General features: G+C 39.5%; 1 protein-coding gene across 1 annotated transcript in view; it reads left to right on the top strand.

The window, feature by feature from the left end:
• The first annotated feature begins 5,181 nt into the window (after positions 1-5,181).
• The window catches only part of LOC115226501 (phosphoacetylglucosamine mutase), a 28,509-nt gene continuing 17,725 nt past the window's right edge, over positions 5,182-15,965 (top strand). Inside the window, exons 1-3 of the mRNA XM_029797499.2 lie at positions 5,182-5,327; positions 5,928-6,029; positions 7,193-7,248. Of these exons, the coding sequence (XP_029653359.2) occupies positions 5,304-5,327; positions 5,928-6,029; positions 7,193-7,248 (182 nt within the window). The 5' untranslated portion in view covers positions 5,182-5,303. The remainder of the gene's footprint in view (positions 5,328-5,927; positions 6,030-7,192; positions 7,249-15,965) is intronic.

Here is a 15,965-nt window from a genome sequence, read left to right as displayed (position 1 = left end):
ACGTACCATAAAAGAGGGAACACAAAGGAATGACAGAGGGAGAGAGGAGAAATGGAAAGACAAGAAAAGATGTTAATAAGAAACTATGACATTACAACCAGCCAGGCAAAGTCTTCACTACATTTGTGGCACCTGCCAGAGGGAGTTTTTGTCGAGGATCGGACTACACAGCAACAGCAGGAGATGTATTAGGACATGAAATGTAAAAGCCGGACTAGATTATTTTATGCGCAACTCCATTGTCTCCTGAGACAAAAAGGATGCCAACAACAACAACAACAATATATATATATCCAGGGGTAATGCAGTACGATCGTTTCATGCCACTCCATTTAATTGAACAATGCAAACATTACATCAATTTAAAATGTAGAGCAATCTTCAGCTGCACAAAAGCCATAGAATTTAATTAAATTTGAAGACACTTATTAGTATAATTTTATCCAAAATCTCCAAGAGGATAAGGAGATACACGAATAGCATGTTTTACCAACAACATCACAGTTATAACTGAAATTTTTTCAAAAAAAGACACTGCTTATTCACTGATTATTTCTATTATTATGGGGGTGGGGGTCAGTTTTAATTTATAGGCTAGTTTATCAAATCTGAGAGAAGACAGAAGGCAGTATCAGTTTGGGGTGGGGTAAAGTAGATAGACAATTTAAGTGGCATAGTCATAAATCACGATTTATTTGAAGGAAAGCCATTTGGTTCAGTAAGAAGATACTTCAAACAAGATTTTGGCTGATATTAAGCAGACCAATGCTAATGGGACAGGGGAAGTCTTATCATATATTACTACAATTTTACCTACTATAAAACAATGCTAATATATATATATATCTATATATATATAATTATATATTACTACGATGATCCGGTTCTTGACTGAAGACTGAGGGGTTCGAATGTCCTGTCCATGTTTATTGTATCGTCTTCTATGAGTTATACGTTCTTGTCCATGTTGTATTTTTCTACATACCTTAACATATATTCCAGGCGCCCCGTACCCCCTTTATCATTAATGTGAACACATATTCTTAATAATTGGTACGACTCTCTGTTGTCTCTCTCTCTCTCTCATTTTTACTTTCTCTCTATTCATCTTCTCTTTCCTCTGATCCTTTGGTCTAGTCTTCCACTACCCTCCTATTTCTTTGTCTCGCTCTGCACTCACAGGTCATTCTTCGACACCCATCCCTTCTCCTCTCTGATTCCTTCTTTCTCTCTCTTCTCTCTCTTTGTTGCGTTTTGTCCCCCTTTTCTCTCTCTCTCTTTCTTTTCTTTTCCCTCTTCTCTGTCACGTGACTGTTGGCCGAAATCTGCCTTTCAGCTCCTGACCCTCGTCGTGTTAACATCGTTTTTCTTCGTCCGCCGCTATAAAAGGCTTTTTCCAATGCGCCAGAGAAAAAATTTGTTTGCTTGTTATCAGTCGTAAGACACTTGTTGTTTTCACCGTTAATGCTTCTGTATTTCATGTTTCTGTATTCCATTATTGTTTTTTTGTTTTTTTTATATCTGTCCCTTTGCTGTCCTGGTGTTCGTATGCATTCGATCCTTCTTCCAGGAAATCTACGCTTCCAGCTTAGTTTTTCTTGGAGGGCTGGCCGTGATCTAGTAATCTCAAGATTAATCAGCCGAAATTACTACGATGATCCGGTTCTTGACTGAAGACTGAGGGGTTCGAATGTCCTGTCCATGTTTATTGTATCGTCTTCTATGAGTTATACGTTCTTGTCCATGTTGTATTTTTCTACATACCTTAATATATATATATATATATATACACAGATAAAATTTAGGGTTAATCTAATGAATACTAAGAAGAATATTTATGAATACTTACAGTATCAATCAAAATTTTACACAATAGAGGGACAGAAAATATAGAAATAGTTAAATATTTATATACTAACTTAACATATGTTTATAAATGGTTCTACCAGTTTGGAATTCTTGGGGTATCTCATTGATGCCGATGGTATTTGTTCGCTTTCCTCTAAAGTGGAAGCAATCAAACGCTTGTCTCCCCCTGCTTCTTTAAAACAGCTCAAAAATTTTATTGGTTTAATTAACTATTATCGCTGTTTCATTCCTAACTGTGCAGAAAAGTTGCTTCGCTTGACCTATCTCTTGAAACATCAATGAAAAAAAAGACTCCCAGATAACGCTGTCTCCTACAGCTATCCAGGCTTTTGAATCTATCAAAGCTGACCTTGCTCAAGCATCCTTCTTCACTCATCCTGTTGCAGATGCAAAATTATCACTTACTTTTGACGTGTCATCATCAGCTGTTGCCGGAGTTTTAGAGCAATCTGTTAACAGCTGAAGCCAGCCATTAGCCTTCTCTTGCTAGCTGAAAAATGCCAAATTGAGATATAGTGTGTTTGGTAAAGAACTCTTAGCAATTTACCTGGTGGTGAAGCATTTCTATTATCTTCTTGAGAAGATAATAGAAATGCTTCACCACCAGGTAAATTGCTAAGAGTTCTTTACCAAACACACTATACCTTCAAAGGTAGAGATTTCATGATTTTCACCAACCACAAACCACTAACATTCGCTCTCTTTGCCAAAATGGACCGGTACTTGCCCAGAGAAACAAGGCAATTGGACTACATATCACAGTTCACTAGTGATATTTGCCACATTGCTGGCTCCGACAACCCACTCCCTGATACCTTATCTCGCCTGCCTATCAGTGCATTGTCATCTCCTGCTTTGATTGATTTGGTTGCTATGGCTACTGACCTCCTTGGACCCTCTGGATGTCTCTTCACCACAGTTTCTTTGTTGCAAGTTTGAACACCTGCCTCTGCCTTTTTCTGAAGGAACCATTCTCTGCGATGTTTCTACTGGGTCACCACAACCCTTTGTTCCTGAATGTCACCGTCATTCTGTTTTTGAAGCACTGCATTCACTGTCACACCCTGGCATTGTGGTCGCAGTAAAGCTCATCTTAGCCTGCTTTTTCTGGCCAAATATTCATTGGTTTATTACTGTTTGGTCACGTGCCTGTCTACCATGTCAGCATTCCAAGGCACATCGTCATATGAGAGCATGTCTTGGACACTTTCAGCCACTGGAAACCAGGTTCTGTCACATACACATCGACCTGGTTGGTCCTTGGCTGCTCAGTTGCAGATTTACTTATATATCGACCTGCATCAACTGCTTTTCTAGATGGCCTAAAGCCATCCCTCTCGACATTTCCACAGAAACAGTCACCAGAGAACTCATCTCTGGGTGGATGTCTCACTTCAAAGTACTCTCTAGAATTATTACTGATTGTGGATGCCAATTTGAAGCTTGTCTGTTCTGTGAGCTTTCAAGAATGCTCGGGGTACAGCACATCCACACCACAAGTTACCATTCCGCTACAGACGTTATGGTGGAATGATTCCACCACCAACTTAAAGCCACAATTCGCATGGCTCTTGACCCTCATCGTTGGTCCAAGTTTCTCCCCATTGTTCTACTGGAGTGCCACTCAGCTGTCAAGGAGGATTTAGGCTACTCCTCCACTGAGCTCATGTATGACACACCATAGCACTTCCTGGACAAATGTTGGCGCCCGTCGGCTTACCAAATGCAGACCTCCACATCTTACATCACGTGATTCAGGTCATTCTTTGCTGACTTGCCACCAATGCTTCCTCGTGACCAGTCTATTTCTTCTGTAGTACCCTGAGATATTTCTACCTTTACCCACGTGTTTGTAAGAAATGATGCTGTCAAGGGACCGCTCACACCTCCCTTAACTGGACCCTATCGCATTCTTAGAAGAACACTGAAACTGTTCACTGTCGACTTTCACAGAAAAAAAAGAGACTGTCTCTATTGACAGAGTAAAAAAAAGCCTTTACCGAAACATTTATGCCACAAACACTGCACCCCCGCAAGCACCACCTCTGCTCGCCAAAACACCAACTACACAAATGCATTCTTCACCTTACAGGACACGTTCAGACTGATCAGTTCATTGACTGAAGAAATTATCTCACACTATTTACATTTCTTAACTTTGCCTCATCAGTAATTGTTCTGGAGAATAGACTTATGTTGTTATAGACACTGCATTCGTATCTTCTCTCTTTCTGTATCATTGTACATATATGCTTTGTTCTATTTGATTGGACACCTTTCTTTGCTGAACGTTTTCCTTGTATGTACTCACATTGTATTTTTTTTTCAATTTTAATTGTTCATACAACTGTTTTGCCATGGTTCATTCTTCTCTGCCTACACTACTTTTAATCAACTGCTTCCGGTCTAAGTGGGGGGGGGACCTCTATAGGCGCAGTTACCCCCCTTTGACAGCGGGATTAAACAAACAAGTTCACTAGATGGCGTTAGAGAGTGAGATTCTGGTACGAGCCCTTAGGACTTTCTCTTTCTGCATCGGGACATGAGACTGTGAAGACGTAACCTAACTATCTCTCTCTCACACCATATGCCAGTAGCAGATAAGAGCTAACACACAGAAGACCATGGCCTCCATGCATCAAATCATTTTCATAATATCATTCAGCTTGTGTATATACATGTAACCACATTAAAGGTATTTAAAGTCACAGCCTTGTTTATGTATTCTTTATACTGGGTTTCCTGTCAAATTATATTACAGCCTTCTGAATAGAGTCACATTAGATGGAATACAACCTATCCATCTAAATCCTTTTTCCTTAAAAGGAGGGATGTATTTTCTAATTTTTTTTCTTTCAATTGTGTTGTAGCATATGAAGTCAACTTATGCACAAGATTTGAATTTGGAAATCGGCTTTAATACCTGATACATAACCCTCTGTGCTATTGTTCATACGAAATCACTAATTTTTAGTCTTAACATAGAGTTCTGTAAAGGTTAGGCATTTAATGAAATGGCATATTACTAGTACTTTCATGACTATAAATAAAATACAAAGTTTAAACAAGCATCCGTGAGATACCAAGTCAAATATTGTAAAGTATGTAATTTGATTGGTTACTATCTGTTATTCAGACATAAAACTTGATTTATCTGTTTGTTATCAGTGTAAAAAGAAAAGTAAAAAGTTGAATTTAATCTAAGTATTATTATTCATAAACTGAGAGTGACCCTTTCTCACTGCTGCTGTTCGTTCAGAATAGAGTAATGATAGATAATTGTTTTGATATCACAACAATCCTCAGAAATTACATTTTTTATAATTTACCTTTCATATTTTCAGGTTAGTACTTATTTAAAACAGCTTCTTAATACTTCTGAAATTGATTTGAATATTGGGAATGTCTTGACTGCTTATTCCAATGGTAGTGCTATGGACTATATATGCAAAACTTTGGTAAGTTCATATTGTGTTTGTAAGCTATTACCTTTCCCTGTATTGTTTATTTTTGTAACTATATTTCTGTTGTTAATAGTTGGAATAAAATTTATTCCAAGTAAACTCTGTTTTAGTAAATTTATGGCTCATGAGTTGTCAATCAAATGCAGAAAAGGAATGTTCAGGTCCAACTCATCCTATTTTCAGATATAACTAAATAGTTTGGTTGACAGTTGTAAAATTATTAATTCCATCTTTATTGTTGAGTATTCTGTTCTTAATATTTTGAACTTAAAACAAGTTATCTATATTTTAAAGATAGAAAATATAAGGAAGATTTAGCAGTGATATTGAGCAAGGCTACGAGAAGAAAAAGAGCTGTTGATTTTGTCCAATAGTCTTTGCTTGAGCAGATCTATGATACCAAGGATAGTACCTGAGCATAATTTACTGCCATTGACATCTCACCTTAATTGTAGCTATGCTGTCCACTGTTAAACTGAAAAACATCCAAGGAAGGTTTAATTTAGCTTGATTTGTTGTCATTGTTGGTTGTCTGTGTATGTTTAATGGAAAATAAATAGTCCTTCAATTATTTATATTATTTATATTTTCTAGAAAGTTGATGTAGCATGTACTCCAACTGGTGTTAAACATCTACACCATAAAGCCCAGGAATATGACATTGGGATTTATTTTGAAGCCAATGGTCATGGAACTGTAAGTCACTTTTCTTGATAAATTTGTCCTTTTAAAATCAATAATCAGTTTATTAGCATATTTATTTGAAACTTTTACTTCTGTTGCAAGCATTCAAACCAGACTATTTTCCTGCAGACCTTGACCTACAGATGCTTAAGCTAGGTATCAGCCACATTAGTCCCATCAGTCTGGGAGAGCATGCAAAAGTCATGGACCCTAGTTCTCCTCCTCTGACTGAATTATTATAACTATTACCACCTCACCATCTTTAACAACTCAGCCTCTTTTCTCCACTTGAAAGCATCAATCACTAACTGTTTACACCCAAAGGCTTATCTTCTTCATCGTTGTTTCTGTAGCTTTACCACTTCCTATTGGCAGGTTGTAATCTTCCATGCTTGTTGACTGCCTATCAACATTATATAACTTACTTGCTCAGTAGTTAGTGGAGTTGTTAACTCAAAGTTCATCATTATTTCTAAAATCCCTAATACTTTTTCTGTCTAGGGGCATTACAATATATATTAATGTTCCACAAATTTTTTTTAACAGTAAAATGCTGCTTGTAGCATTGTTATAGATTTTAATTTAGCTTAACATTTTTGTTACCATATTTCTGTCGAAATACTCTGTCTTTGTTTTAATCAATTTTGAAAATAATATAGAATTTAGAAAAATAACTTTGTCCTTACTGAGCTGGTGTGTTTGAGATATAAACTAGCATGAAATTTTGATGGGAAGTTTTAGTTTAGCTCATTTTAAAACAGGAAGTTTGTATCATAGAAGTAGAGTAGTCTCAAGCAGGTTGATATCAAAATTGTTAAAATAGATACCATCAATTTGAATCATTATTTGGTCAAGCATCTAGATACACAGTTTCTACTCCAATAATTTTTTCATGTAATCTAAGTCAATCTTTAATGGTTTAATTGTAAGTTAATTTTTTGAAAAAAGCTTGAATTATAAAAATGGGAGAGTTTTGCTTTACAATTTCAAAGACTTCTAAAATTATAGATTGTATCTTGATAAGAGGCTTATGCCATAAGGAGTTTATAGCAAGAAGAACCTCAAGCATTAAAATTCCACTACTCTAATAAAATGATGTGAATGAAATGTGTGTTAATTATTTTGATGCTTAAATTTTTCATAGAAATTCATGTGATTTCTTTTGGAATTTTCAGGTTTTGTTTAGTGCTCATGCTGAAGATATTATTTTAAATACTGCTGGAAACACTAAGTAAGTATCAATAATTGATTATATTCACATTCTGGTATTAAATAGAAATTAAAAAAAGTGCAAAGGCTACACATCTCAAAGAAAACAAGTTCAGAGACTTTGTCCCCCCCCCACCTCCCTCATTTAATGTGGACCAATTCTAGTAAACAGCAGTATAATAGATAAAGCAGTTAAAAATTCAAAGGCAAGAGAAGTTCTTGGTCCATCAGAAACTACTGCTGAAATTCTTAAAATATCTGGCAGGGTAGGCTATGGACTAGTCACTAATCAGGTTATATGGAAGGATGTCATTACCCATTCTCTGGTGTAGTAGTATAACGGAAGGAAGGTGTTTATGATATTTTTGGGGTATCTTCTTTTTCCATTCTAATTATTCTGTTGATTCAAGGAGCTGGAAATACGAAGAATGAAGTTCTCAGGCAGAGTAAATTCAATAGTCATTTATTCACTGGTGCTTTGTACAAGGGGTTTGCCTTCAGTAACCATCTTCACAGCATTGTGTAGTTAGCCTTCTCTCCCATACACATGAGGTTCAATACCCTCTGAAGACAATGCATGTGGTATCATAGCAGGACAAAAGTCTGCTGTGAGCTCCTGGCTTCAAAGTGTCTTCTCGGCGTCAGCGTGAGAAGAATGAGAGGAAAAATGTTGTTGTCTTTTTCTTAAATAATGGTTGCAGGCAAGATCTCGTTTTGTTTCGCATATAGCAATGGTAGCAGTCAAGATCTCGCTGTTTCAAAATGGCGCTGGCTTCTTTGTGCCTATATATATATATATATATGTGTATGTATGTATGTGTATATATCTATCTATCTATATATATATATATATATGTATGTATGTATATGTATGTCATCATCATCATCATCATCATCATCATCGTTTAGCGTCCGTTTTCCATGCTAGCATGGGTTGGACGGTTCTACTGGGGTCTGTGAAGCCAGAAGGCTTCATCAGGCCCAGTCAAATCTGGCAGTGTTTCTACGGCTGGATGCCCTTCCTAACGCCAACCACTCCGTGAGTGTAGTGGGTGCTTTTTACGTGCCACCCGCACAGGTGCCAGACAGAGCTGGCAAACGGCCACGAACGGATGGTGCTTTTTATGTGCCACCGGCACAAGGGCCAGGCGAGGCTGGCAACGGACACGAAACGGGGCGGTGCTGGCAACGGTCACGAAACGGAAGGTTCTCTTACATGCCACCGGCACTGGTTACACATCTGCAATTTCCATTGATCGATTTCCATTCTGATCCTCACTTGCCTCAACGGGTCTTCACAAGTAGAGTTTCGACATGCCACCGGCACTGGTAACACATCTGCAATTTCCATTGATCGATTTCCATTTCTGATCCTCACTTGCCTCAACGGGTCTTCACAAGTAGAGTATCGACATGCACCGTCACTGGTAACACATCTGCAATTTCCATTGATCGATTCGATTCTGATCCTCACTTGCCTCAACAGGTCTTCACAAGTAGAGTTTTGTGTCCCAAGAAGGAAGGTATGCATACGTAGGCTGGCTCCATCCCAAGTAGAAGGCCACGGGTTATGGACTCACTTGTCCTGCCGGGTCTTCTCGCACACAGCACACTTCCAGAGGACTCGGTCTCTAGTCATTTCCTCAGTGAGACCTAAAGTTCGAAGGTCGTGCTTCACTACCTCGTCCCAGGTTTTCCTGGGTCTGCCTCTTCCACAGGTTCCCTCAACCGCTAGTGTGTGGCACTTTTTCACACAACTATCTTCATCCATTCTCGCCACATGACCATACCAGCGCAATCGTCTCTCTTGCACACCACAACTGATGCTTCTTAGGTCCAGCTTTTCTCTCAAGGTACTTACACTCTGTCGATTATGAACACTGACATTACACATCCATCGGAGCATACTGGCTTCATTTCTTGCGAGCTTACGCATATCCTCAGCAGTCACGGCCCATGTTTCACTGCCATGTAGCATGGCTGTTCGTACACACGCATCATACAGTCTGCCTTTCACTCTGTGCGAGAGGCCTTTTGTAACCAGCAGGGGTAAGAGCTCTCTGAACTTTGCCCAAGCTATTCTTACTCTAGCAGTTACACTTTCAGCACAGCCGCCCCCGCTGCTGACTTGGTCACCTAGGTAACGGAAACTATCAACTATTTCTAGTTTTTCTCCCTGGAAAGTGACGGAAGTTGGTCTCAGAGCATTTTCAGTGTTTATTGTTCCTGAGCATCTGCCACATACAAAAACCATCTTCCTAGTTAGCCTTCCTTTGACATTGCTGCACCTCTTATGTGTCCATAGCTTACACTTGGTGCATCTTATAGAGTTTCTACCTACACCTTTTCTACAGATCGAGCAGGGCCATCTACCTGAAGGCGTTTGTGATTTGTCTACCTTCCTACTGATTACGACTTTGGTTTTAGCTAGATTGACTCTGAGGCCCTTCGATTCTAATCCTTGTTTCCACACCTGAAACTTCTCCTCCAGTTCTGATAGCAACTCAGCAATTAGAGCAAGTTCATCAGCATAGAGGAGCTCCCAAGGGCATCCTGTCTTGAATTCCTCCGTTATTGCCTGGAGGACTATGATAAATAGGAGGGGGCTGAGTACTGAGCCTTGGTGGACCCCTACCTCTACCCGGAATTCTTCACTGTACTCGTTTCCAACCCTCACCCTACTAGCAGCGTCCCTATACATGGCCCGCACAGCTCTCACTAACCATTCATCTATCCCTAGTTTCCTCATTGCCCACCAGATAAGGGATCGGGGGACCCTGTCGAAGGCTTTCTCCATGTCAACAAAAGCCAGGTACAGGTGCTTATCTTTGGCTAGGTATTTCTCCTGCAGCTGCCTCACCAGGAATATAGCATCAGTAGTACTTTTTCCTGGCACAAACCCAAACTGCATCTCATCTAAACTAACTCTCTCTCTAATTAGTTGGGCTATGACCCTCTCCGTAACCTTCATCACCTGATCCAACAGCTTGATACCTCTGCAATTATTTGTATCTAGGGCGTCACCTTTACCTTTGTAGCAGTTGACTATTATGCTGCTACACCAGTCATTGGGTATGCCTCCTTTGTGTATCACCTGATTAACTATATGGGTGACTAGGCTATAGCCGACACTACCAGACATTTTGAGCATCTCTGCAGTGATTCCTGATGGGCCTGGGGCTTTTCCTGTCTTCATGCTTCTAATTGCCTTAGCTACCACGGAACTATCAACTCGGATAGCTGGTCCCTCTGTTGGATCAACATTCGGCAGACTCTCTTTATCCCATTCATTTTCTTTATTCAGCAAACTTTCATAGTGGCATCTCCAAGCCTCTCTCTTTGCATCCTCATTTAGCGCAAGTGAACCATCTTCCATGCGAACACACTTCTCTCCTAACACATCACGATTCTCTCTCACACACTGTCTTGCAACGCGAAGCACCTCCAGTCTTTGGTCCTCACGGCGCAGAACATTGGCAAATTTTTTCTTATCTGCTTCCCCTCTGGCTAAATAAACCTGTCTCTTAGCTTCTCTTTTGGCAGTCTGATACAATTCCCTGCTACCCCCATTTTTCCAGACCTTCCAAGCCTGTCTCTTTTCTCTAATAGCCCTGTCTACAATATTGTTCCACCACCACGTTATTCTAGGTCGAGAGGGGACTTTGCACCAGCCACAGATCTGGTCAGTGGCTCTCAGCAGGTTGTCCCTTAGAAACGTCCAGCTGTCTTCTACTCCCTGTGATGCTCTATCCCCTTCTACTTCGTCAGAGGCTTCGAGTAATATGTCTCTAAATCTCTGTCCATTTGCAGGATCTTTAAGCTTCCAGATCCTTCTTCTCCATATTGGTCGTCTTCTGGTTGTCCTCCTAGTCCTGATCCTAAAGTCACTAACTACCAGTCTATGTTGTGGGGTACATTCTTCACCTGGGAAGGTTTTGGCATTTATAAGCAGCCATCTCTCCCTTTGCCTTGCAAGGATGTAGTCAATTTGGCTGGTATGTTGGCCCGATCGGTAAGTGACTATGTGGCTGGTAGGTTTCCTGAAGTTAGTGTTGCAAATCATAAGATTATTTGCATCGCAGAACTCCAGCAGGCTGGTTCCCTCCTCGTTTCGGGAGCCATAGCCATAGCCTCCATGTACGCCATGGAAGCCCCCCATGTCGTCCAACGTGACCATTGAAGTCACCAGCCACAAAGATAAGGTCTCTGTCGTTCGTCAACGAGGTAGTCTGCAGTAGAGTGTCATAGAATCGGTCTTTCTGTCCATCGGTAGCCCCGACTGAGGAGCATAGGCTGATATAATGGTTGCTAAACTATGATGAAGCACTAATCTAATCTTAAGTATTCTGTCACATACTCTGATTACCTCAATTACTTTATCTACCCATTTCTCAGCGATAAGTATACCCACGCCACCAACCCCGTCAGTGTTCCCTGCCCAGAAAATCTTGTACCTGCGTTCCTTGCCTGTGAGGAACCTAGCTGATCCTCCTCTCCACCTTATATCTTGCATGCAACATATATCCACACATCTCCGTTCAAGCATCTCGACTATCTCACCAGACCTACCTTTCAGAGTGCCACGTGAAGGTGCCAACTCTGAGGGTGTGGGAGGCATGGGCTCTAGAGACCCTGGACGGTGGACAGTAGCTTCGTGTACCTGAAAAGAAAGCTCGCATTTGGCAGAATTCATGTGCAAGAAATGAAGTAGTAATAGCCTTCAGTACAACCTGCATAACACTAGCCTTTCATATTTTGCACTGTATGAACATTACCTTACATAGGTCGAGACTAGGGGTAGGGAGGGGTAGGGATGGTGAGAGCATTTGCAGTCTTCATGGGAAGCAACCCCGGAATGGCAAAGATAGGAACTTCCGGCATGTGTGGTAGGGGTGGGAGGGCGGGTGCACCGTAGGTTAGTAAGGTTCTGTAAGATCGAGCTAGCAAATGGGTTTGAAAAATCAGAGTGGCAAGACTAAACGAAAAAAATTTTGAGCTAGACAGGGTAATGAGGGAATACTGAAAGAATGAGGAACAATACAATGAGATGGAAATTGAAGAATAGTGAAAGAATAAAGATAAGTGCAAGATAGAAGGTAGTCGTAGCGAGGTTGAACAATTCACTTAGCTTTAGCCAATCATGATCTGTGCGTATTTCGTCTTTAGATTTTGAAGCGAGTGGGGTTAAAACGATATCCGCTCTTTTTATATATGGTGATGATGGTTATGGAAGGGGGGGGGGCATAGAGAGACCTAGGGAGAGATATGGCGATGATGGTTATGGGAAAGGGGGACATAGAGAAACAGGGAGAGAGATAGGGTTAGTTAGAGAGAGAGGTCATGGAACACGTAGTGATAAAGCGGTGTGAGGAAATTTGACTAGGACGGCATTGTCGATAATAACATTTGATAAATAGGTTTGAAATCAACATTATCGATAAATAGGTTTGAAAATCAGAAAAATCAGAGGGAATAATAATCATTATTGATAACTACTATAACATCGTGGCTTAGTAAGGTTCTGTAAAACCGTAGGTTAGTAAGGTTCTGTAAGATCGGAGCTAGCAAATGGGTTTGAAAAATCAGAGTGGCAAGACTAAACGAAAAAAATGTTTGAGCTAGACAGGGTAATGAGGGAATACTGAAAGAATGAGGAACAATACAATGAGATGGAAATTGAAGAATAGTGAAAGAATAAAGATAAGTGCAAGATAGAAGGTAGTCGTAGCGAGGTTGAACAATTCACTTAGCTTTAGCCAATCATGATCTGTGCGTATTTCGTCTTTAGATATTTTGAAGCGAGTGGGGTTAACGATAATGCGATCGCTCTTTTATATATGGCGATGATGGTTATGGAAGCGGGGGGGGGGGCGTAGAGAGACCTAGGGAGAGAGATATGGCGATGATGGTTATGGGAAGAGGGGGACATAGAGAAACAGGGAGAGAGATAGGGTTAGTTAGAGAGAGAGGTCAAGGAACACGTAGTGATAAAACGGTGTGAGGAAATTTGACTAGGGACGGCATTGTTGATAATAAACATTTGATAAATAGGTTTGAAAATCAACATTATCGATAAATAGGTTTGAAAATCAGAATGTGTATATATCTATCTATCTATCTATATATATATATATATATATATATATATATATATATATATATCAATATCTATAAATCTGAAATGCGAAAAGTTTGTTTGTTTGTCTGGTTTTGGCATTGGAACGGGTTAAAGGGCACTAGATCCTGTCGGATTCACTCCAAAATTTACAGGAACATTTAAAATGAGGTGAGGATGTAAGTGAGCTAGGTTAGAAATCCTTATCTCAAACGCTGTGGTTACTAGGGCAAAAACCCCACACTTTGACAAGTTTTTCTCGCTTCTCTCATTTTCTTATCTGCCTGTCTTCCTCCGTCTCTCTCTCTTTCCACCCTTCCCTTCACATTCTCTCTATAACGACGTTTGACAGTGTCTACTATCTTTCTCCCACCACCTTCACAAGTGCTCTCACTCTTTCTCCTACATCCTCTCTCTCTCTCTCTCTACGTCTGTCTGCATTCATAGAGAGAATTATTATCTCTACCACCACCACACAATCATGAGAACAAATATTATGAAACAGATATTTATTGGGTTAATTTATATATGTGTGTGTATGAGTTCTATATATAAATACGTATATATAATGTATATATACATGCTTTTAATAAACACCGGCTAATACACGGTGTCAGGTCTAATTGTTCCTGAGGAAAAAGATTATTTGTAAGGGAGGTAAGTAGCTCTGGATTTGAATATAGAATTGTAATGTGGATGGTGTAGGGAGTGTATAGGGGTTAGTGGTTTTAATTGAAGGGTTAGTGGTGTTCTGTATTGAGTTGTATGTTCATATTTAGTTGGGGTAGATATTTATTGATGAAAAATGCCTCTTTATTCAACCTTTGTTGCATTGTGGTATTCTGTGAACATTGATAGAAGGTGAAGATTTGGAAATTAGGATTAAGATTCCTAGCACACCTTTGTATGTTCACTAACCTGTAACTTGTGGGTGGCGGACTTCACTCCGTCAAAGAACCACCATTCACAATGAGTAAATCTGCAAAGAATGTGGTGATAAAAAACAGAAAAGAAGTAACAGAAAGTAACAACCACACTCTTACCAGTGCATAGAGAAGGTCACCTTAAGCTAGTACCGCTTGACAACTGCGCAGCTCCATCCAGCAAGGAGTGAACAGCGTGCTGTGACCAGCGGTGTCAAATGGACGCTCGACGGACTGGTCGGTCAAGGTGATCAAAGTGATATATATATATATATATAATATATATGTATATTATATATATATATAAATAGTTACAAATTGAGATAGAGGTTGTAAATGCAACCCTCCATGGGATAACATATATTCAATATACTGCTAGTGAAGTACCCAACAAAGTTAATGCATAAATGTTAAGAATTGCGATGCAATTAATTCATTTACTGTATTATATGGGCAAAGGTAAAATGTTTTACCACAAATTCATAATACAAAATAAGAAAATGGAGAAATACATCCAAATCAAATATCAACTACCAGATAATACCCAATCACATACTTTATTAAACCACCACATAAGAAACTTTAAGGTCAAACATAATAATATAGAACAAAACAGTGTACATAAAGGAGTAATATGATACAATAAGTACAATATGTATAAGAGAATATAAATATATTACTCTTTTATGTACACTGTTTTGTTCTATATTATTATGTTTGACCTTAAAGTTTCTTATGTGGTGGTTTAATAAAGTATGTGATTGGGTATTATCTGGTAGTTGATATTTGATTTGGACATATTTCTCCATTTTCTTATTTTGTATATATATAAATATATATCAGAAATATTAAATTTCTAAATATCTCATAGAGATATGTACGGTGGTGGAGCGATAGAGTGATTGTATACTGTCAACTTAACGTGACATTCCCTTACTGTCACGTTAAGTTGACAGTATACAACCACTCTATAAATATATATAAACTTGTCAAAGTGTGGGGTTTTTGCCCTAGTAACCACAGCGTTTGAGATAGGGATTTCTAACCTAGCTCACTCACATCCACACCTAATTTTACATGTTCCTGTATATATAATATACATATGTATATATACTCTTTTACTCTTTTACTTGTTTCAGTCATTTGACTGCGGCCATGCTGGAGCACCACCTTTTAGTACTTATTCTATCGGTCTCTTTTTGCCGAACCGCTAAGTGACAGGGACATAAACACACCAGCATCGGTTGTCAAGCAATGCTAGGGGGACAAACACAGACACACAAACACACATATACATATATATACATATATACGACAGGCTTCTTTCAGTTTCCGTCTACCAAATCCACTCACAAGGCATTGGTCGGCCCGGGGCTATAGCAGAAGACACTTGCCCAAGATGCCACGCAGTGGGACTGAACCCGCAACCGTGTGGTTGGTTAGCAAGCTACTTACCACACAGCCACTCCTGCGCCTATACATATATATATATATATATATATTTATATATATATAGTAAGTAATTGAGGTAATCAGAGTATGTGACGGAATACTTAAGATTAGATTAGTGCTTCATCATGGATTAGCAACCATTATATCAGCCTATGCTCCTCAGCCGGGGCTACCCGATGGACAGAAAGACCGATTCTATGACACTCTACTGCAGACTACCTCGTTGACGATGGACAAGAGACCCTCTCT

Source organism: Octopus sinensis, linkage group LG2 (assembly GCF_006345805.1).
Source record: "Octopus sinensis linkage group LG2, ASM634580v1, whole genome shotgun sequence".
NCBI lineage: Eukaryota > Metazoa > Mollusca > Cephalopoda > Octopoda > Octopodidae > Octopus > Octopus sinensis.
This window is presented reverse-complemented; position numbering and strand designations above follow the sequence as displayed.